The following is a 25226-nucleotide window of genomic DNA, read 5'->3' on the forward strand; positions in this document are numbered from 1 at the left end:
TTTGAATTTCTCAGTATTCATTATGACCTTACTTTCAAGCATAAACTCCTTAAAATGAAACAGAAGGTCATATAGGACCTGGCTTTTGTCTACATTTTTAGCTTCAACTCTTCCACCTTCAGACACTTCTCTACTCAAGCTTCTTTCAGTTTCCAGTACTCATCATCTTGAAAACTGATAAGAAAGATTAGGAAAATGTTTCAAGAATAAATATTTCAAATCCCTTCTTTAAAAAAAAAATTCTCTGTGTTCCACACATCTTTCACTTATTATTTGTTCTGTACACCCCAAAAGCTTTATAGTAATTTTTAATGTACAAAAAGGGGTATTTGAGCTATCACCAGCAGTTATTGATTATCATTAACTGCATAACTATACTTAATTTTTTTATTGGTCATTTATTTCATGTATGCCGTTGATCTTAAAAGTGAATCTATAAAATATCTAAGTCTACTTTATGTTACACAGAAGTAAAATTATCAGTTCATAGATTTTAGAATATTTCTGGCCTTGTAAAATTAGTTTAGAAGTATTCCCTCTTCTTCAATATTAGTTTTCTTGAAAGAGTTTAAGAAAGATTGCTATGAGCTCTTTAAATTTTTGGTAGAATTCAGCCATGAAGCTATCTGATCCTGGGCATTTGTTTGATGGGAGACTTTTAATGACTGATTGAATCTCCATAGTTATTATTGGTCTGTTCAGATTTCCAACTTCTTTGTGTTTCAGTCTTGGTAGGTTATAGTTTTCTATGAATGTATCCATTTTGTCTAGATTGCCCAATTTGTTGGTACATAGTTGTTTAGAGTAGTGGCTTATGATCCTTTGTATTTCCATGTTACCTGTTATAATGTCTCCCCTTCTATTTCTGATTTTATTTGAGTCCTGTCCGTGTTTTTCTTAGTCTGGGTAAGGGTTTGTCAGTTTTGTTTAGCTTTTCAAACCAACTCAGTTTTAGGCCAGGTACAGTGGCTCACGCCTGTAGTCCCAGCACTTTGGGAGGCCGATGCTGGCAGATCACAAGGTCGGGAGTTTGAGACCAGCCTGGGCAATATGGTGAAACCCTGTCTCTACTGAAAAAATACAAAAATTAGCCAGGCGTGGTGACACATGCCTGTAGTCCCGGCTACTCAGGATGCTGAGGCAGGAGAATCACTTGATCCCAGGAGGTGGAGGTTGCAGTGGGCTGAGATCGCACCACCGCATTGCAGCCTGGGCAACAGAGCAAGACTCCGTCTAAAAATGAAATGAAATGAAATGAAATGAAATGAAATGAAATGAAATGAAATGAAATGAAATTTAAAATAAAATTCTGTTTTATTGGTTTTTGCATTGTTTTTCCAGGCTCGATTTTCATTTATTTATACCCTAATCTTTGTTATGTTCTTTGTTCTGCTATCTTTGGGCTTGTCTTCTTTTTCTAATCCTTTGAACTATAATGTTAGGTTGTTTATTTGAGATCCTTCTTCCTTTTCGATGTAGGCATTTATTCCTACAAACTTTCCTCCTAGAACTGCTTTTGCTGCATCCCATAAATTTTGGGATATTGTGTTCCCACTTTTTTTTTTTGTCTCAAGATGTTTTTTAATTTCTCCTTTAATTTATTCTTTGACCCAGGAAGATAGGGCCATATGCTCCTTCAGGAGCATATTATTTAATTTTCATGCACTTCTTAATTTTCTGTGATTCTTTCTTTTATTGATTTCTAGGTTCATAGCATTGTGGTTGAAAAAGATACTTGACATGATTTTAACCTTAAATGTGTTAAGACTTTTTTGTGGCCAAACATATGATCTATCCTGGACAATGTTTCATGTGCACTTGAGAAGAATTTCTATTGTGTTGCTGTTAAAAGGAATGTTCTATAAATATCTATTAGGTTCCTTTGGCCTAAAGTAGTTCAAGCCCAGTGTTTCCTTATTGATTTTCTGTCTGGAAGTTTTATCCGATGTTGATAGTGGAGTATTGAATCTCCTGCTATTATTGTGTTATAGTCTATGCCTCTTCAGACTTGTTTACTTTATATATTTATGTGCTCCAATTTGGGTGCATATATGTTTGCCATTGTTACATCCTCTTGATGAATTGACTCCTTAATCACTATATGATGACCTTTATTATCCTTTTTACAGTTTTCGACCTAAAACCTTTCGGTCTAAGATTAGTATAGCTATCCTTGCTCTTTTTCTTTCTATTTGCCTGAAATATCTTTTTTTCCATTCCTTTAGTCTATGAGGGTGTTTCAAGGTGAAAACTGAGTCTCTTGTAGGCAGCATGTAGTTGGTGCTCACTTTTTCATCCATTCTGCCTCTCTGTATTTTTGACTGGAGAGTTTAAAACATTTACATTCACAGCAAAGAAGTCACATGTTGAGACAACTCGTAACACAACCTCTAAGAGCTATAAGCATTTAAGTCTAACTGTAGACATGGAAAATCTGAAAAATTGAAATAAGGTCCTTCCTGAGATAGTCACTTTCATATATGTAAGCTCATTTTTTTTAGAGATTATATGACCAATCTTCTTATCTGTTCTTTTAAATAAAAGTTCTGTCATTTTATTTCTAAAAATAATTATAGAATAATGGTGTGTTCAGCAGGAGTCTGGGAACAAATAAAAATTATATTTGCCCACAAAACAATTGGAGTTTTAAAAATGGTATCTACTTGTTCAGTTAGCCAGTAAGCCTGGTAGAGATAGGAAGAGATTTCAGGAGTGTGTGTGTGTGTGTGTGTGTGTGTGTATGTATTTTGGTTTGAAAGATACATGAGGCATTCATTTCTTGTATTCAGTGGATTTATCAAGAATTATACACAGACTAGAAATTGCTTCTCAGAATGATTATACCTTTTCTAATATCACCTACTGATTTTACAGTAAAACTCTAGGTTACAAAGGTTGAGATGAGAAGATAATTCACTTTACTTGACTCTTAAAAATAGCATTGTCAACCATTTTGTGATGTCTCTCTCTTCATATATTGGGCTGTACTGAAGAGATAAACCTCCACTTGCTTTCATGACAGTAGATAATAAATTGATATAATTCAGCTGAGAAGTTGAAAAATGCATTGAAAATAATGGGGCATAACATTGTAGGGTTAACATTTATTCATAGATGATGCAATTAAATAAAACAGGCATTAACTTCAAGGTCAGTAAGTAAAGTAATAAAATTGAATATTTTAATTGAATTGTAATTGCTTCCCATTGATACATGCAAGTAAAGTAAAATAGATGTCAGCTCTGCAAATTATGGTTCTTCCTCCTAATTAATTTCCTAATTCTGCATGGAGTTATCAGTGCCTAGGTCTTGTTGTGGGTTTATTCATCCACCCAGCTTCCATCAAGGAATGTCTGTATGACATGATGAAATGGCTAGATGTCAGGATTTACAGTAAATTTTTTCTGTACTTTGGTAAAAATATTGTTGGTAACTCAAAGTAACATATTCATGTATTAGAGTTAAAATGTACTTTAACATTGTCCTGGATCCTATGGATCATAATCTGCATTAATATTGATATTTCTTGATATTGATATTTATGTTAACATTAACTAATGTAATTGTCTCAGTGATTATAAAGGTTTTTATAGGGAGATATATACATAAAGACTCACATTCCATAATTAACTGGCTCAAGAGGTAAATTGTATTGACTGCTAGGATTTTGGTGAAGCACAATTTGTGTCTGTTCACAATCCAAACTTTACTAGAAAAGAGACACCTAAATTGAATAAATTTAAAAAAGAAAAATCTTTTGCAAGGACTGAGGTAAATTGAAGCTTTTAGATAAAGCTGAATTGCACTGGAAAAGCCCATGAACTGTTGTGGCTCTTTCAGAGGCTTTTAATAGCTCCTTCAAAGGTTTTAATGTAATGCAGTTTTATGTAAAATAAAATATGAATGATGATGTTACAAAGATTAACAGAGAGATTTTTAAAGTATACTAAAATTGTGTTGGATCTAGATAATAGGGTTTATTTAAAGAAAAAGAAAATTGTGACTTTGGGACCAGCTGCATTTACCAGTTGAGTGGCTACTAATTAGAAATTGAAAAAGGAATGGATGTGTAAGATGGATTTTAAATTTACTGAGATATTGTTATATATTCATATACTTTAAAATGATTTTATAGGATAGAATTATTTGAGTGCAAATATATTGGTATATTAGCATCATTCTTTAGTTGTGCTTAGAAACATAAGTGGGTTCTTCTTATTGGTAAAGTAGAGATGCTGTGATGTCTAGCTTTTGTGTTAAAATTTAACTCAAACATTGACTTTTTAAAAATGTTTCTCTCTGAGCCATTTAAAACAAAAATTTAAAAATAAGTCTATTGAGAAATATATTTTATTGATGCTAATATGACCCTGACCTTCCTTTCTCAATTAAGAAGGATCATTCAGAAATCTTTGTGTATATCATCTAGTTAGAAAATACCAAAACCAAAATACATAAAATGTAAAACTAAAATCTTAGAGCTTCATAATTATAGATAAGCTAACAATTTTTCACACTAAAAAGATCTGTTTTTTCCGATCTTTGTTTTAAAATTATTTTAATAATCATCTTATATTTAGGGAAATGAAAGTAAATATTATGAACACTGTGCATACAATGCTTAGATGTTGATAGATGAGGAAACGTGTGGAATATGGGGAAGTGTAAGAAAATTAAGTATTCATCTTTAATTATACTTATAAAAACAATTACTATGAGTTTTTGTTTTCATGTATTAATAGTTTGATATTTATGGAATCATTGGTGTGCTAAGCATTAAAGAATTTCTTGAGGAAACTTCTGTATCCGAATATATTCTGGGGTAGGATGAATAATCTTCCTACAACATCCCTAACATCCCTAATATCGTCTGATGCTTAGTAGTTTCAGATGATTTAGAAAAGATCTCAAAGATCAGGGTGGCTTCAGGCCATTGCTTTTGCAAGGACAGTAACTGGAATTGCTAGGAATCTCTGGATTTTATCCAAGAAAATATATTCTATAAGCAATCTGCAGTACATGGCATATGGACAGTGATCATGAGGTCCCCAATGACTTGTCACTTTCTAATGAACAGAAAAATTGAAGCAAAGGCAGACTGTGCTCAGGTAAAGTATTCAGATATTCAGATAAAGTAACCAGCAAGGCATCAGGAGAAAAAGACCTTTGTAGTTATTATAATCAAGTACAGTGGAACATGTTAGCCTGATAGAAGTAAATATTATAAGCTGTGTTGAATTAAAGTATAAAAATCCATTTAGAAGGGTATGCAGGCTATTATATTCAATTTAAACAAGTAGTTTCATTACTAAAACTTAGACATTTTATGGAAAAGAATTATAGTCTGTTTAAATAGTATCACATCATGATATAGGAACACCTAAATCATTGTTCATGCCAAAAAAGCCTACCTAAATCACCTGGCATAACCTCTGAAAAATATGTTTTAAAATTGTTTGTTTTTTACATCCTGCTAATTCCTTGGTTTTAGATGTCCTTTGAAATCATCTTTGAAACCATGTATGTGAAATGCTTCTGCCCTGTGTAAAATGTCTAAAACAAGCTTATTCAACCCGTGGCCCAGGACGGCTTTGAGTGCAGCCCAACGCAAATTTGTAAATTCTCTAACACTATGAGATTTTTTTGATTTTTTTTTCCAGCTAATCAGCTATCGTTAGTGTGAGTATATTTCATATGTGGACCAAGACAATTCTTCCAGTGTGGCCCAGGGGAGCCAAAAGATTGGATACCCGTGGTCTAAAACCTCAAGCCCATGAATCATAGCAGCATATACACCCTCACTAAACTTTACACAGACCCTATTACCAAACCTGTAGATACGCATGACGCTTATTTTATTATTAGCTCTGAGAGAAAAGAAATTTGGCTCTTAAATATTTTAGATAGTTTCTAGTTGTACAATAATCTCCTTTTGTGGTGAAATTATCTCTAATATGTCTCAGGAAAATATTTGAAAATTTTTCTCTAATGTTTTAAATGTTATTTATTTCAATGATTTTAGCTTCCTGGAATTTTTAGTGCTTAGCCCAAGCTGATATATTGAAAATACTTTCATGAATACAGAAAAATGTTTAAATGACCAACTAATTTTTACCAAGCTGTAACAGTGTGAAGACCACAGGTTCATGTGGAAAGTGTGTTCAGGGTGTTTTATGTTTACATTATTTACTGACTCATATTTAAAGGCAAGCCAAATGACTTTATCCACTGTGGAATACAGCCATCTCTGAAATGAGATATAACTGCTGTTTCTATGCTTTAACAATTCTGAACTGGGGCTTGATACTCTACAATGAATTAAAAGACTGCAAGAAAAATGAGATCTTATGGTGCCTACCTGTGTAAAACTGTATGCTCTTAAATTCTCTTTTATGCCTTACAGGCATATATTTGCATATATTTACTTCCAGGCTCATGCATAGAATGCAAAACACAAATTCTCAGATTCAATCATGGGAGACTTTTTAAATGATGCCCTAATGCTGACTATGATATGTGTATGTGTTGTCACACACACACACACACACGACACACACAGAGTTGGAGGGAAAGCTAAAAAGTGACTTCCAGCCATGCTGACCTTGTATATTCATGCTTTGGATTTTAACAAATTTCCCAAACCCATGGCAGTCATAGATGAATATAAGAAGGAAAAATGTGAAAACATAATCGTGCTGGAAAACATTATAAACATCTCTGTTAGCTAGAAATGAAAAGACAAAAAGTAGTGAACAGGACTGAAGTTGTGCGCTGTAATGTAGGGATCCAGGAAGCAGGCAGAAGCAGTTGGGCGGTCATGTCCTGTGGGGAAACAGAAATGGGAAGTGCCCTACATGAGGGAGAACCTCAAAGAGATCAAGAAAAATATAAAATCCATTTGTTTAAAAGAGCAGTTATTAGAAAAATAAATCGCCCGGAATGAAGCAGTAACAGAGTGATGTGAAAACCAATTAGAAATTTTAGAAATGAAACATAGTCATGAAAAAAAACCTTAGTGGACAGAATAAATGCTAGTCACATCAAAGAGAGAATGAGTGCAGCAGAAAAAAAGAGAAAAAGCAATTCACCAAGAAGGCATAGAGAGAGCAAAAAAATAGAAAAAGCCACAGAGAGAGGAAAAAAATAGAAAATCCAATTAAAAAATATGAAAGCTAGATTGGGAAATTGCAATTATTTGTATAATACGTGTTTGAAGGAAAAAAAAGAAGGCAGAAAAGCAGATATAACTGAAAATACTCTAGATTTGAAGAAAGACATGAGTTTTTGAATTGAAAATGATGCATTAGGTGCTGTCCAGTACTAATTAAAATAAACATATGCCTGGACACCTTGAATTAAGATTGCAAACTGTAGTAGGTATGTTGAAAATTGTGTCATAGGTATGTTGAAAATTGTACAATCTAGCATATAAAAAATAAAGATTCCTTATATGGGAGCCACTATCAGACTGACATCATAATTTTCATTAGGAACCACAAATGCCAAAAGTAACATATTGCAACTAAACTATTATGAGAGTAACATAGAGACATTATGAGACCTGTAAAAACTAGGAGAATATACCACTCACAGATCTTCAGTGAAAGAATAAAGAACAAACTTCAGTTAGAAATAGATTGATTCAAGGAGAAATGAATGACAAACAATAGTGAGCATAAACATTGTGAACTATGTTGATAACCTTAATTTTTCTTGCTAAAAATGGTGGAAAAAAATTCAACACAGTAATAACTGAAATGGTGAAGCCTGTGTAGTGTCTAGTTAAAACATACTAAGTTCTGATCTAAAGGATGCTGAAGATACTTAATACATTAAGACTTTAAAAATATGGTTTTGAATGTATGCAAAAAATCACAGATGATTATCTGAAAAGTAGAAATTCACTCTATAGCATTCTAATTAGCAGAGTGAAACATTTAAATAATTTTCAACTCAGTATGAGGCAGAAAAAAAAGAAAAAGATATAAAGCTTAATGTAACAGAAAATTTATACTAAGATGATAGAAGCAGGTCCAGCCATATAACATAAAATTATTAAACTCAGTTCTTTAGGGTCATATTTATAAGATTGGGTGAAACAAAAGAAACTCAATTATATGTGGGCATCTAAAACAATACAAAAAATTTGAGAACAAATAATGGAAAAAATATATATGGAAGATTAACAAAAGAAAGCTGGTGTCTCAATGTTCATAGAAGAAACATAGATTACAAGATAAAAATCTGATGGAGATGAAAAAGTCACTACTTCTTGATTAGGAGAGTAATTCTATCAAAAAGTTTTAGAAATTATGAGTTTGTGCACATATAACAACATAGCTCTCAAACCTATTAAGGAAAAAATGACAGAATTATAAGAAGAGCTTATTAAAACCAAAATCATAATGGGAGTTTTTTTTTAACCTTATTTTTAGAAACTGATGGTTCATGGATATCAAAAATGTTTAAGGCCATAAAAGATTTGAAGAGCAAAATTAACAAGTATGATCATGATTTTATGTGTTTGGGTACAGAATCTTGCTTTCAACAGATAGAAAACACACTTTCATTCAAGCACAGATGGAGCATTTATAAAATCTGATCATGTTCTAGACCACAAGGAAACTTTACCAAATTTTTAAATTTTATTTTGTTAAAGCAGTTGTGGGTTCACAGCAAATTAAGAGACATGTACAGAGGTTTTCCATATACCCTGACCCCATACCGCATGAGCTCCCCCATTATCAACCTCCCCTGCTAGAGTGGTACATTTGTTAAAATTGTTGAACTTACAATGACACATCATAATCACCCAAAGTTCATAGTTTACATTAAGGTTCGCTGCTGGGATGTACGTTCTATGGGTTTTGACAAATGTATAATAACGTATTCATCATTATAGTATCGTACAGAGTATTTTTCTACCCTACAAATCCTCTGTGCTCTGCCTATTTAACCTTGACTGCCCCCTTCCCAAAACCCCTGGCAATCACTGACCTTTCTACTATCTTCATAGTTTTTTCTTTTCCGGAATGTCATATAGTTGGAATTATACAGTATGTAGCTTTTTCAGATTGGCTTTTTTCACTAAGTAATACACATTTACATTTCCTCCATGTATTTTCATGGCTTGATAGCTGCTTTTTTTTTTTTTTTTTTTTTAGCACTGAATAATATTTCATTGTCTGGATGTACACAATTTACTTAGTCATTCACCTGCTGAAAGATATTTTGGTTGCTCCAGATTTTCACAATTATGAATAAAGCTGCTATAAACATCCATGGGCAGGTTTTTGTGAAGACAAAAGTTTTGATACCTTTGGGTAAACACCAAGGAACTCCATAGTTGGATCATCTAGTAAGAAAATGTTCAGTTTTGTAAGAAACTGCCCAACTGTCTTACATGTATTCCCATTACAAAGTGACTGTACCATTTTGCATTCCAATCAGCAATAGTATTGCTCTACGTCCTTGCCAGCCTTTGGTGTTGTAAGTTTTCCAGATTTTGGCTGCTATAATAGGTGTGTAGTGGTATCTTCTTGTTTTATTTGCATTTCTGTGGTGACATATGATGTGGAGGATCTTTTCATATGCTTATTTACCATCGATATATCTTTAGTGAGGTGTCTGTTAAGGTCTTTTTGCCCATTTTTAAATTGGATTGTTGTTTGCTTATTGTTGAGTTTTAAGAGTTCTTTGTATATATTAGATACTAGTTCTTTATCAGATGTTCTTTTCTCTCAGTCTGTGGCTTTCCTTCTTCTTCTCCTTACATTGTCTTTCACAGAGCAGAGGTTTTTAATTTTAATGAAGTCAGCTTATTAATTGTTTCCTTAATGGATCATGCTTCTGGTGGGGTGTCTTAAAATACCCCATAACCAAGGCCATCTAGATTTTTTTCCTGTTATAGGAATGGTATAATTTTGCATTTTACCTTTATGTCTACAATCTATTTTAAGTTAATTTTGTGACGAGTGTGAAGTCTGTGTCTAGATGCATTTTTTTTTGCCTGTGGATATCCAGTTATTTCACACCATTTGTTGACAAAACTGTCTTTGCTCTATAGTATTGCCTTTCATTACATTAACTTTTGTAAATGAAGCTAGGCCAATATATGTAAATATGAATGTAAATATCCAAAATGAATTCATTTATTTCATGGCCGACTTGTGACATGTGATTTTTTTTCCTGGCTGGTTAGTCTTGGTGTATGGAAAGCATTCATGTAGCTCACACTTGTCTCCCGCACTCCATCACCTATGTAAACGCTACTGTTATGTCAGTTTAATATGTTTATTAAAGGTTATGCACACGCTGTTGGCACAGTGATGATTTTTCAGAGTTGTCTGTATCTTTACTTGAAAAATACATTGTTTCAAAGGAGACATTGAAATGAAATGTCATTTAATTTAATAATGCAATTATTTGTGCCCATATGCTACTATTAAGTGAATTAATTACATAAGCATAACAGTCTACAGCTATTTTCTATTCTTATTGTCTAAGTAAGAAGTTTGAAGTTTAAATAAAATAGGGATAAATCAGAAAATTAATGCTGTTGTCCATCAGTAAAATAAACCGTAACCATTAAAATATAAAGAATTAAAAGTTCAGGTATTTGAAGTGATACTCTTTTTCTATCGTAAAAATCCAGACATTTTTTCTATCCTCAAAATGAATAAAGGAATTGAAACAATGCATCTGGTAGTTGACATAGTGCAATTGAAATAAATGGAAACTTACTTTTCAGAAGCAGTAAAACCACTTACCCAAGGGGAATAGAAAAGTAAATACTAGCAAAGTACATTTTACTTTATGATCAAAGCAATTCAAAATATATACACACTGCTTTCCTAGGCAAGGAGGGGCCAAGGGAAAGGGAATGTGTCTTTAAAGTTCCTATCTGATAGTTATCTTTAAAAAATTTAACCTTTCTTGGCAGGCTTAGATCCTGATAAGCATCTTGGGAAAACCCTGGATCAAATGGAGCCATATCTCATAGAGGTAACAATTTATACTATATCTCAAAATACAGTCATCTAAAGGAGAAAACAAAGTAATGCCGTGATACAATGATTACAAAATTTATTTTATTTTAGAAAAAATCAAATACATTTATAGTATATTTATGAAAAAAATAAATTTCAAATGGAAATGAAAATGTTTAAAATTATAAAAATTAATTACCAACTTGTTAATCCAAATATAAGACACAGTTATACCTAAAAAGAAATTGCTCTGTCAGAAAGTCTATTTTTTATTAAAATGAACACTGTATTCTGTATAAAATGTGCTATACTATTAAAGTATCTGATAGTTTGTGTGATCACATGCTTTGTCATCAGAAACAGGAGTAGAAACTTTCTTTAGAGATTAATGTAACCCCTTCTCTTTTACCAATTAGGAAATTGACTTGCAGCATAGTAAAAAAAATTATCCCAAGATTTCAAATTACTCTACTTAACTTCTCATTGTGAAACCCTAAACATGGTCTAAACATTAAATATTCAGTTGTTTTCATTTACTCTTTCTATTAAATGTACTATATTTTATTAGAGTTTTAGAGCAAATGTTATGTTTAGTATGGTAATGCATCATTAACTAGAATGTTTAATTATTACACTATGTGGAGTATTTATATTCTATCATGATGATGGAAAAAAGAAAATCTCTCTCCTATGAAATAACTTATCTCTTTTAACATGTTATCATTTTCTTGTCCCATGCTCTTAATTCATCAATATTGTCTCTGGGCTTTTTTAATACCATTGCTGTGATATGAACTGTTAGCAGTTACACTTTTCAATACCTTCATGGGTTTTACCTTTTTGGAGGAGTTATTCGTAATTGATTATTTTATGGTTTATCAATCAGTATGTACCAAATGCCTAGACATCTCTGAAGTGTTATTTTTTTATAGTGTTAATTCCTTAATAATTATTATTAAGCATCTAGTATATTCCAGGCAGATAGTAAAGATTAAAAGAAAAATGAAATGATTATATAATTGTGACAAATTGTATTTGGTTTCTAGATAATTTGGTGTCATTTATTTAAGTCAATTTATGGAACATGGTTGCTTTTTATGCTTATCTGATAGGACTTTTCTCACAGCAATTTGTTCTGTAACTCCATTATATCATGTTCACATCTGTTCACTGCCATCAGACTAAACTTAGCTTCTACCAAAACATTGTATAGATTTATGGAAATGAAAGAGAAATTCAGAAGTGAGAGACTGGCATTAGCCAAAGTATTGGCCAAAAGAGCTATTTCCAAAATTTGAAGTTGTAAGTTCAGATTTTAAGTGTGTTGATATTCTTTGTAGAAAAGGGAAATAAGGTTTTGAGAAGCACCACGATGTTGATTATGAGTTAACCTTCATATTACCATAGGATGTTTAAACACAAAATGCAAAAATCATTTTATTCAATGATTCTTTAGCAAGTTCCTCAACTTGCTCTGGCAATCTTACATTTCCCTAGAATTATTTTCTACTCATTCTCCATAATGGCTATTTTATTACTTCTCCACTGTCCTAAAATTTAAAATCCCTTCACCTTCCCCCTTACTTTAAGTGGATGACGCATCTTCCTTCACAGAGGAAATAAAAGCCATGATATGAGAAATCGCACTGCCTCCCTCCCAACTCCAGCACCACCCCTACTAATTTCCCTGTACCTACACCTATCCTTGCTTACTGTAACTGGGAGAAGTGTTCTTTCTTCTTTATATGGCTAAGGCCCTACCTGTGCTTGGATCCCATGCACACCTGCCTTCTCAGAGACATTGCAGTCAACCCAACCCCTCGACTGTCTTCATTCTCAGTCTCTTTGTCTCCTTCACATCAATATTGGAACATAATACAGACTGTCCCATCCTAAAGACCCCCTTTCTCCACCCTAGTTTTTCTCTGACTACCTCTCTTACTTCTTTGCTTCAAAACCAAAATATATAGAAGTGTTATCTGTATTCACTGTCAGTACTTCTTCATGTCTGAGATGCCTCAGGTACTCGGAATCTGTCTTCTCATTCTGCCTCTAAACGGATATAGCTGTGACCAAAATCACTCACGATACCCATTTTGCCAAACACAATAGATACTTCTTAGTCCGTATTTCCCAGTTACAAACACATCGTGAAATGCTTCTAGTTACATTGATGGAACCACACTTTCCTCGTTTTTCTACTTTCATTCTGGATAGTCCTGCTCTTTTACTGATTCCTAGTTTAGGCTTCATTTTCCCTCTAGAAACTTTTTCTAGGTAATCTCAATCGCTCACTTGACTTTATTAGCTATACTCTGATGACTCCCAAGTCTTTCTGGTCCATATTTATCAGCGAAGCCTCAGTGCCCACAGATACCACAAATTCAATCTCTACATACTTGATGGTAGCGTTGATATCCGTCATTTTTTGCCATTCCTTTTGTCATCACCTTAATTCAGATGCCTGTTACTTCAGGCCTAGAATATTACTGACACCTCCAAATTTGCCTCTACCTTCTATTTTATTTCCCAAAGAATTCCGTTTGCTTCTTGCCCCAAGATAATTGTTCTAATATATTCTACTGTATTTGTGTCACTCAGTCAAAAGTTTAAATGAGTCCTCATTGCCTACAGGCAAAAATCCAAATTCTTTAGACTCCTCTTTCCCTCACCTGCTATACCTAACTCATTAACATGATCTTGTCTGCTCTATTTCCAGAATATATTCTATTATAACTCCAGGCTCTTCTCACTGTGTCTACTACTACCACCATACCATAATCACCTCTTGTCTGGAATACTACCTCAACCTCTAACTGGTCTGCTTACTTCCACCATTGCCCTGCCGTGATCCATTATTTATATAGATGTCAGAATGATATTTTTCAAATGTAAATCAAATCATATCCTTACTTTGTTTAAAATGTAAGTGGGTTCTTATTGCAATTAGAATAACATCCAAACAGCGATGAGATCACAACTTGTGAGAACCTATATGATCAGCATCCTATCCATGTTTTCAGGCTCATCTTCTACTGTTCTCCCATTCTCTGTCTCATTGCCTTAACTGTAGCCACATAGGTCTCTTTATTACTTAAACACACTTTATTCACCCTTTTTCTCATTAGGACCTTCCCCTGCCTGAAATGTTTTGTCCACAGACTATTTAAATAATCATTTAAATTATCATTTAAATAACACCTTCTCATTATTTAAATGATAACTCAAATGTCACCTCCTCAAAGAACCTTTCCCTGACTACTCTAGCTAAAGCAGATCTCTGCAAATTATTTTATTTGTTCATCTGTTTACATGTATATTATCTGCCCTGTACCATTAGAATGTAAGCTCCAATAATCTTGCCAAGATTTTGGCGGACATTAGCTCTTTAGTTCTTTCATTCAGTAGCTTTTCATCTCTCCATCTATTCATTCATTCATCTCATTTTTAAATTACTGAATATTTGTTGAGGACCTATTATCTGACAGATGCTATGGTGAACACTAAGTATACATGATGAGTTAAACAAACAAGATACTTCTGCTTGAAGAGTTTACAATTTGCTATTCTTGTTTTCAGACCCGAGGGTGTAATTCACTGGAAACCTTCTTAAAAATGCATAAATTCTTTTTCCATCCCCACAAATTTCTGCTCACAGGAACCAGGGACCAGAAATCTGACCTTCAAACAAGCACTAGGTAATTCTGTCACATTCATACAGTATGTAATCTAGTTTCTCAATACCACTGACACATTTCAGCTCCTATCTTTCTAGATTTCTCTGAAAGAGTATGTTCCTTCTTGAAACTGTCATCCATTGGCTTCTGTGAGGCTACTCACTCCTGAAATCTCCCTAGTACTTCCTTAGCTTTCTTTTGGGGCTTTCCATGTGTACTCTACCTTTTATATATTGTGGTTCCCTTCATAGCCTTCCTTCTGTGGTGATCTGAAATAGTCCCATGACATCAACTACCAGTTTTATTCTTGTAACAACTAAGTCTGTTTCTCCAACATTGTCCTGTGTTCCAGACATGTATATGTATTCAGCTGTATCCCCACACTGTCATCTATTAAATGTCCCCAAGCCCCTCGACCTCAACAGCAGAACTAAGCATTTCTTTCTTATCTATGCCAGTTTTATGTTTCCTGACACTGAAGGGCTGCCCCGATTGTCTACTCAGTTGTTCAAGCCAAAAAAGCGAATTGTAATAATTAATTTCATATACTCCTTTGTTCCTAGGAACCTAAGTCCTTTTAATTCTACCCTTCTTAATATCTTATATTTCCTCCCTTTTATCCTCACAGTCACCACATTGGCATCTCCTATAGATTATTACAGCAGTCGTCTAGCACAAGTATCTCCTCCCTGTCTTGCCCCTTGTCAGTCAGTAGTCCACAGTACCATCATGATATATATGAAATGCAAAGCTAATCATATCATATTACACTTTCCTTATAGACTTTGGAGTTGCTCCCCATGCTTCAAAATAAAATTTCAACTCCTTACCCTGACACAGTCTGTCCTTGGAGGAAAATGAGGCTTGTAAGATAGGTAGTCAATGGAATAACTCCCTATGCATCATCAATTTTGAACCATCAATGGTTTCCCTACAGTGAATATCTCTTCCTACCTCCATGTTATCCTTCCCTGTCTGCATGTATTATCCCTCTACCACGCAGCTAAATCTCTCTTTAAAATCTCAATTCGAAGCTCACTACTGTGAGGTTTTCTTGCTTAAATAAGCTTTCTTTGAGCTGCCATTTTTCTCTTGTCTCATGGCATGTAATATTTATCATACTATTTTTTCTTTTAAATAGTGTGTATTAAATATAAAATTAAAACGTAATATGTGAAAAACAAATTCAACACAATAAAATAATGAAAAGTCTTCCAGTGACACCAAGCCCCTAGTTTTTCTGTTCTTTCCCAGAACAATCACTCTTTTCTGTTCTAATATATCTCTTTAGAAACATTCTTTTGCATATAAAAATATATATGCATGTGTTTACTCATTTTTATCTAAATTGGTATGTGCTATACATATTACTTTTCACATATATATGATTATGTTTGTTCCATATACATATCATTTACATTTTACCACATACAAACCTAGGCCATTTGATTTCACAATATATTGTGTTTCATTACATAGCTATGCTATCATGTATGGAACCTATTCTTTATTGATGTACTTTATTCTTTGTTGATTTTTTTCATGTCTTTTGCTATTATAAATAATACTGGAATGAACATTGTTGTACATATATTTTGGGCCCATGTATTAATTGATCTGTAGGATAAAATACTAAAAGTCAAAATGCTGAATCAGAGCGGGTTTTATGTTTTAAAAATTAATAGATATTTGAAGACATTCATTTCCACTGGAGGAATAACTTATATCAAATGAACACTCAAAATACAAACATCCAGAAAAGGCATATGAAATTGGAACAAAACTAATGTGTGAAAGCATTAGAAAATTATAAAAGTTGCAATAAGTTGAGGGACCAGAATTCCAGAGAGAATAAAAGCCCTAAGCATTGCTTCTTTAAGGTATTTTCTGATTCAAAAAATGATGCAGAGATGCCAGAAGCTGAAGAGAACACTGTAGCTGAGAAGCTGATTAGGCTTTCAGTAGTTTCACAGGGCTAGGGAGACAATAGCTGTCATTCAGGGAAAACCATCTGTGGAGTGGACCTGGTTAACCCTCCAAGTTTTTAGCTGGGACCCTTGAATGGACAATACCTCCTTAGGAGTAAAGGTAAACTAGAAATAGTCCAGATCTTGCAAATACTTATATCCGGTTTTGAGTTGTATTAATGCTAGACTGAATTAAAGTGATCTGATTCTACTCTTACATCTGTTTTTCTCTGGAGAAGGATAGCATGATTCAGAGCCTCAAATTATGTCTAAAATATTTTGCTTACAATTTACCCCAGCAATCAGTAGTTGCCAGCCATATCAGGAGACCAATGAAATAACTGAAAACTGAGAGAAAGGCAGATAATAAAAATAGTCCCAGGGGATATCCATATAATTGAATGATCATATTTAAACTTTAAAATGAATATGGTTAATCTGCTCATGAATCAGATGAGAAGATGAAGTATTTTAGGGCAGAATTAGAACATATATGACATAATCCACTGGAATTCTAGAACTTAAAAATACAATACCTGAAATTTAGAATATAATACATGGATTTACTAGTAGATTAGATGCAGCTGTTTAGACAGTTAATGAACAGTTAAGATAGGATGATATCAAATATCCAGACTGAAGCACAGAGACAACTGGAATATAAGAGATGTAAAGGAGAGGTGTTTATTGTACATATGATTTGAGGTGTAGAAATGGAGGAGAGAGAGGATAGAACAGAAGCAATGTCTGAACAGATACTACTACAGAATCTACTTGTGGATATCATTGCTGATTTTGACAAGTAGTCTTCTCAGGATGATAAAAATTGCCCTAAATGAGAGGGAAGGATATTAATAGATAATTATATATTTTGAACAGGAATTTTTTCTTGATAGTTACAGAAAATTATGCAAAGCAATATGAGTCTTTTCTAACTTCTCTGTGACTTCTGCATAGACAAATTCTGCATAAAATTTGTGTGTATGTGAGGTCTCCATAACATGAGTGCTTAATAAATGTTTATACATGTATCAGTTTCGTTTTTCATCTCATTCATAACACTTATCTCACACAGCCTAGGTTTTAATTCAAACTCCCTAGGCTTTTCCCCTCTTTTTTTTGTTTCATTTTTGCATATGCACATAAAGGAGCCTCAGTCAATTGTCTGATATACCTGGAGCACAATGATTCTAATATTAAAGCAGAATAATTCATCTGTAAAACTTTATCTCCCTTCTGCATTTAGAGGGTATTATTTGTTTAGCTTACTACCTCTGACTCCATCTTTTGCATCACTATCTAAGACAAATCATATAGTAAAGAATGCCTCTATCTCCTTTTCTTTATGAGTAATGTGATTAATCTCATTAAGTGAAATGAAAAATAAACTGCATACTTATTTTTCAACTAGTTGAAACAACTCTCATGAATAGTTAAGGAATCCAAAAGAAGGATAGAAAACAACCTTTAAACTTGGAGGGTTTGGAGAGAAAGGAGTTGGTAGAGGAGAACCCATTTTATTCACCTGCCTCAATGCATCTGAGACACCTCTTGTGTACCCCTTGTGTAATATGGGTGGACATGACTTGTTGGCTATATCAATGTTTTAATATATTACTATATCCAAGAATTACTATTTCTTAATTAAGGGAAGTTTTACATGTTATAATGGTTTCCCTGACACAAATTGCTATTTAATTGTGAGAAGTGCAGACAGGTTTGTAGCAGAGGTGATAGAGACAAGATGACACTTTGGGGCAAGAGTCATTTTCATAGTTCATTCAGATCACATGGAGCAAGAGGCAGTATGGGACACTGATGAGCAAGACACCACTCTACCCAGGTTCCCAGGTATGAATTCCAGTTCTCTTGCTTACCTGAAACGTTAATCTAGTTAGCTTCCCATATGTATAATGGAAGTAATAACAGTGAAATGGCCCATAAGGTACTTAGTATCTGGTACATTCTAGGTGCTCAACAAATGTTAGTAACATTTACTATTGTAAGGTATTTTCAAGCCTCATGGTAACCTCAAATTGAAAAACTCACAATGAATACACAAAAAATATAAAGCAAGAAATTAAAGCATACCACCAGCAAAAGTCAGTTTCACTAAAAGGAGGACAAGAAAGAAGACCACAAAGCAACCAGAAAACAAACAACAATATGGCAGAAGTCTGCCCAACTTATCAATAATAACATTGAATGTAAATAGACTATACTGTCCAATCAAAAGACATAGAGTGGCTGAATGGATGAAAAAAGAAGACCCAATGATATGTTGCCTACAAGAAACACACTTCACTATATTTATAGACATACTTTTAGTGTACGTCTATAAATATACACATACACTGAAAATAAAGGGATAGAAAAAGACTTTCCATGCCAATGGAAACCAAAACAGAGCAGGAATAGCTATACTCATACCAGACAACGTAGATTTCAAGATGAAAACTGTAAGAAGAGACAAAGAAGGTTATTATATAATGACAAAGGGGTCAATTCAGCAAGAGGATATAACAATTGTAAATATATATGCACCCAACCCTGGAGCACCCAGATATATAAAGTAAATGTTATTAGAGCTGAAGAGAGAGATAGGCCCCAACACAATAATGACTGGAGATGTCAACGCCCCATTTTCAGCATGAGAAATGAAGAAACAGCACACTTAAGCTGCGCTATAGATAAAATGGATCTAGTAGATATTTACAGAACATTTTATCTAATGGCTGCAGAATCCACATTCTTTTCCTCAGCACATGGATCATTCTCAAGGATATACCATATGTTAGGTCACAAAATCAGTCTGAAAACATTCAAAAATAATTGGAGTATTATCACATATCTTCTCTGACTAAATGGAATAAAACTACAAATCGACAACAAGAGGAATTTTGGAAACCATACACACACATGGAAATTAAACAATGTGATCCTGAATGACTACTGGGTCAATGAAGAAATTAAGAAGGAAATTGAAAATTTCCTTGAAACACATGCTAAAGGAAACACAACCCACCAAACCCTATGGGATAAAGAAAGCAATATGAAGAGAGAAATTTATAGCTATAAATGCCTACACCTAAAAAAGAAGAAAAACTTTAAATAACAACCTAACAGTGTATCTTTATACATGTGCATGTGTCTTTATAGTAGAATGATTTGTAATCGTTTGGATATATACCTAGTAATGAGATTGCTGGGTCAAATCGTATTTCTAGTTCTAGATCCTTGAGGAATCGCCACACTGTCTTCCACAATGGTTGGACTAATTTATACTCCCACCCACAGTGTAAAAGTGTTCCTATTTCTCCACATCCTCTCCAGCATCTGTTGTTTCCCGACTTTTCAATGATCGCCAATCTAACTGGTGTGAGATGGTATCTCGTTGTGGTTTTGATTGGCATTTCTCACCAGTGATGATGAGCATTTTTTCATATGTCTGTTGACTGCATAAATGTCTTCTTTTGAGAAGTGTCTGTTTATATCCTTTGCCCACTTTTTGATGAGGTTATAATAGGCTATGCCTATTATAAGGCTAACATTCGAGCATGTCCTCATAATACTGGGGTTTCCTTTACCTTCTTTCTGTGTTGAGAGTCCTTGTTGCCTGGATCCAGTGTTTTCCTTTGTTTACTCTTATTTTTGTGAAGCACATTCTCCAAGAGATTTCTAAGAAAGAACCCATGGGAGTAAATTTTTGAAGACTGTGCATACCTGAAAATGTCTTCAGTCTTTCCTCACGTTTGATTGATTCTGTAACTGGTCATAGAATTCTGTTTTGGGATTGATTTTCCTTCTGGATGTTGATAGTATTGCTTCATTGCCTTGTAGCTTGGTGTACTGTTGAAAAGCCCAAAGCCATTCTGATTCCTGACTAAGTGTAGTATGTGATGACTTTCTCCCTCTCTCTCCATTTCTTCTTTGGAAGTGTATGGAATGTTCCTTTTGCCCCGAGAATTGTGACTCTTAGGTGTATCTTGGGTGTGTATGTTTTTATCCACTGTGCTGGAACAGGAATAATATTCAGTTTTGAAATTTGAGCTGTGGGAAGTTTACTTGAATTATTTCATTGGTGTACCTCCCCTCTGGCTTTGCTTTTAGAATTTCTATTATTCTGTAAATTCTTCTTTATTTCTGTTATTTAAATGTTCCTTAACTTTTAACTTTTGTCTCCTAATTTTGATCTTATTCATTTTGTTCTTTCTAGAATTTCTAAATTTTGCTTCCAATCTTGTTTTATGTCATTTTTCATTTTTAAAAGCTAATTTTTTGTTCTTTAAATGTTCTTTTTGTTTAAATCTATAATACCCAATCATTAGTGTAATATATTCTCTAATCTCCCTAAGAATATTAATAGCTTTTGTTTGTTTTCATTTTCTTCTCCCATGCATAGTCTGTTTTCTTCACTGTTTGTTTTGGTCCCTAACTTTCATTTTAGAAATGCTCCTCAGATTTCTTGTAATCTGTGTTACTATGCTAATATTTAAGAGCAGGGAGCCTAAGAATTTGATTGTAAGCACTAGGTATGTGGATGGAGCTTTTTGACTCCGAGTTTTACTATAGGAGAATCTGAAGAAAAAATAAACTATTTATTTTTTTCTCTATGCTTGCACACCACTCAGCACAACACTTGTGACACCAGATGTGTGAGGTTTTTCCCACACACCAAGCAATTCTCCAGCAAACACCAACTGTCTGTCTTACTATTCAATTCAATTCTGATACCACAGGTTAAAGGCTTAGTCCCACAAGACTGCCACCACTTCAGATGCCAACCACAAGTAGTAGGTTGTTACCTCTACTTCTGACTAACTGGCCATAAATCAGGCATTCCAATGACCTTTTCCTTGGGTTCCATTAATTTGTTTGAACAGCTCACAGACTCTGGGAAAATCTTTACTTACATTTACTGGTTTGTTCATAAAGGTTATAGTTTAGGATACAGAGGAACAACCAGCTGCAGAGATACAGAGGGCAATGTATGTAGGAAGGCGGCACGGAGCTTCCAGGCTGTCTCTCAGTGCACCATCCTCCAGGCAACTGCATGTGATCAGTGATCTGGAAGCTCTCTGAACCCTGTCCTTTCGGGTTTTCATGCAGGCTTCATTATGTAGGTGTGATTGATTACGTCATTGGCCATTGGTGAGCAACTAAACTTTGAGCACTTTTCCATTTCCACATAGCTAGGGGGTAGGGCTGTAAGTTCCAACCATCTAATCACAAGGTTGGTTTCCCTGGCAACCATTGCCCATCCTGAGGCTATCCAGGAGCCCACCAAGGGTCACCTCATTAGAACAAAAGATGTTTCTATCACTCAGGAAATTACAAAGGTCTTAGGAGCTCTGTCTCCGGAACTGGGGTCAAAGACCAAATGTTAGAACAAAAGATTCTCCTGGCACTCTATCTACAAGAGTATTAGGAGCTCCATCTTGGGAACGGGGGTGCAGAGAACAGATGTTTATTTCTTACTATTTCACAGTATCACAAAAAGTATAGCAAGACTACTTAATCTGAGTTGTTCATATTCCAAAGCAAAGGATTCTCCATTCTCCTGTCTTGAAGGTGATAGCATGCTCTAATTTGCTTTTTTCTAGGAGTTGATTGGGAAAAATAGCTAGAGGTCTCAGAATCGTGTGTGTGTGTGTGTGTGTGTGTGCGCGCGCGCGTGCGCATGCGCGTGTAATATGTATAATATAATATATATATTATATATATATATAATTTGATTCCATCTATTTTTATTATATACCTCTGTCCTTAACTATGTCTCATTTCTCCCAGGCCAGTTCCTCTGTTTATCTGCTGCAGGGAATAAACCTCCAGCATTCTGCCAGGGTAGAAGAGAAGCAGTAGCCTAGAGAGGGACCTAAGAATCCGACTGCTTGTTAATTAGTGCCCTTTTTCTTTCCCTCTCACTTCCAGAGGTGCCTGGTGTCACTAGCTCCTTACCCTTTTGATTATTCTATTGTGTAAATCAGATTGGTCCTCAGCATTCCCCATTGTTGGCCACAGGCTCAGTGTTCTTGGTCCTGATAAACTGGTTAATGCTGTCACCTCCTCTCCTGTGTTCTCCATCTCTGTGGGTTTATGCCATTTTATGAAATATTTTCCAGTAACATTTTAAAAGGGAGTGAGAGTAGATGCATAGATTCAATCTACCATCTTTACCAGTAGCAGTTATTCTTTGAGATTTCTTATGATCATCTAAGTCATGTGCTAGATGGAAGAGCAAAATTATATTTATATTTTTAAAAATTATGAGTATGTAGGTTTAGTTGCTTTTTCTAAGCCAACTCTCAAAATATCGGGAAATCTGGCCTCCAGCCTTGAGTCAAAGATAAACAGAAATGTATTGACTATACTTAAAAAGCATACCACTCTGCTGGGTGCTGCAAGAGCTAAACCTGGATAAATGCAACTTAGATTTCAGGCTTAAAGCTTGTTAGGGCATGTATTCATTTTTAACTCAAGAAAGGCACACATTTTAAAATACAGACTTCCTTTCCTAAATGATTCCCCACCTCATAAAAGATTAGATCCAGTTATTGTTAACTCACACATTTTCTTCTCACTCTTCTGTAGAAGTTAACTGGTCTTCCTTATAGGCTTGACAAAAGCACAGTTTAGAGTCCCCAGCTACCTATTACTTAAAAACGAAAGGGAAAGCAAAGTTCACAAAAATTGACTTGAAGTTGTGTGTGAGAAAGACAGAATTTTAAGACTTGTTCCCTGAAGTGGTGACTTTATGGGAAAAAAATGCCTTTAACTGACCTTGGAAGTCAAAAGGGTTTAGAACATCTTTGAAAGAAGATTTTGAATTTTGGACATAACCAAGTTGGAAGGATATATAGAACTTTATGATTGAGACATCCAATGGCTATTATAAATAAAAATTATAAGGGGTATTAAAATGTACTTTAAGAGAGTAAAAATCATGTATCACAGAATTTCAAGGAAAAAGGTTACATGTTGTGAGAGAATTCAGAGTAACTTCAGAGATAAATTGATAGCCCTAATGAGCTTGAAGGATAGGTAGGATTTTTGACTGGCTGGATTGTTGTAGGTTAGAGAACAGTTTGTACCAACACATGAGGAAGGAGAAACACAATGTATTTTCAGAAGTTAGTCTCATTTATTTGGAATATACTTTGAGTATTGAAGGGCAAATGGGCCTACGGCATGTTCGACATTAAAGCCCATGACTAACTAGCTCTGCTTCCCCTTCTGTTAGGTTGAATGGGGCTCGGTTAGTTTCTGCTAGCTTGGAGATAAATCGTATTTTGGCTAGAGGTCATGATGGTAGGAACAGCCAGAGGAATTCTTGCGTTGTGATAAGTATATATAAATTGATAAAGCTGACAAAAGAATTTGAAGCCATATCGTGAGAGATTTTGAATACTGGAGGAGGATGTAAACAATGAAGAGTAACTGAAGGTTTTAAAGGAAGACAGTGGGATTCTCAAAGGTGTGTTTTAAGTAGTGTAACTGGCAGTGGTGTCTATTGATTGTAGTATTTAACAAAAAGAGGTGCAGGTCCTCGGCAGTTAGTGGCTATTCCAATATGACCCTCACATTTATCTGAATGCATGTTGTAGATGAGCTGTTAGTTGATAATGTCATGTGGTACTGATAGAATTGAATAAATGTGTAAGAACTTCTATACCGAGTTCTATGCTAGCTGCTACATGTAAGGACTTCTGTGTCTAGTTCTATGCTAACTGCTATAAGAACTACAAAATAAATCAAAGTCTTGGCATTTTCCATGGAATGTAGAGTATAGAAAGTGAGGGAGGGAAATCCCTAATAAATTTAACTAGGTAGAGTCACTTGGGAGCTAAAAGATGGAAGATGCCCACATGACCTCGAGTAACTGATGAAAGGGTTAGGACTGATTTGAAAGATGGGTGGTGGCAACAAAGTGAATCAATATGAATGAAGACTCTTTGGCAAGAAGGCATTCAAGAACAGCAAAGAAATTTGGTCTAAATGAAACTAAGAGCTGGTGTTGGTAGATCAGTAAGAATAGGTTAGGTGGGAATGTAAGGCCCATTCGTGAAAAGCCTTGAGAGATGGGCCAAGTGATTTGGGGTAAGAAATAAATTTTAGAAGTCTCTTCAACTGAGATTTATATTATTGAAAGAAATCTCAGGAGATTTAATCTGGCAGCAGTATTCATGGATTAGGAGTAGAAGATGGAAATGAAAAGGAGTGTAAGATGCTGTTATGGGAAACAGGTGTGAGGGCTCGTAGTATGTAACCACTGACAGTAGGAATGGAGAGATGGAACAAAGCTGAAAGAAAGACTTTTATGGAAGATTGAAAAAGAAATTAGCACCAAATTGCCAGGAGCTAGAAAAGAAAAAATTGAAGATTAGTCCACACATAATGATTGGGAAAACTGGAAATGTTTATTTGCTTCCAGTTTATATGCAGAGGAGAACAGGGTTGAGAAAGAACATGATAAGCTTGATCTTACACATATTTAATTTTAGATTATATAAACCAAAGGCATATGTTTTTTAACCTATGAGATTGCAGCACAATTGACATGTTCAGGCTAAAGACTAAGGTTTGTTATCTATCAG

General features: G+C 34.4%; 1 protein-coding gene across 2 annotated transcripts in view; it reads left to right on the top strand.

Moving 5' to 3' along the window:
- The window catches only part of DPH6 (diphthamine biosynthesis 6), a 169125-nt gene that overhangs the window by 120652 nt on the left and 23247 nt on the right, over nucleotides 1-25226 (top strand). For both annotated transcript variants that reach the window (XM_030931394.1, XM_010367540.2), the window contains exon 6: nucleotides 10943-11004. In XM_030931394.1, the coding sequence (XP_030787254.1) occupies nucleotides 10943-11004 (62 nt within the window). The remainder of the gene's footprint in view (nucleotides 1-10942; nucleotides 11005-25226) is intronic.

Source organism: Rhinopithecus roxellana, chromosome 5, assembly GCF_007565055.1.
Source record: "Rhinopithecus roxellana isolate Shanxi Qingling chromosome 5, ASM756505v1, whole genome shotgun sequence".
Taxonomy (NCBI): domain Eukaryota; kingdom Metazoa; phylum Chordata; class Mammalia; order Primates; family Cercopithecidae; genus Rhinopithecus; species Rhinopithecus roxellana.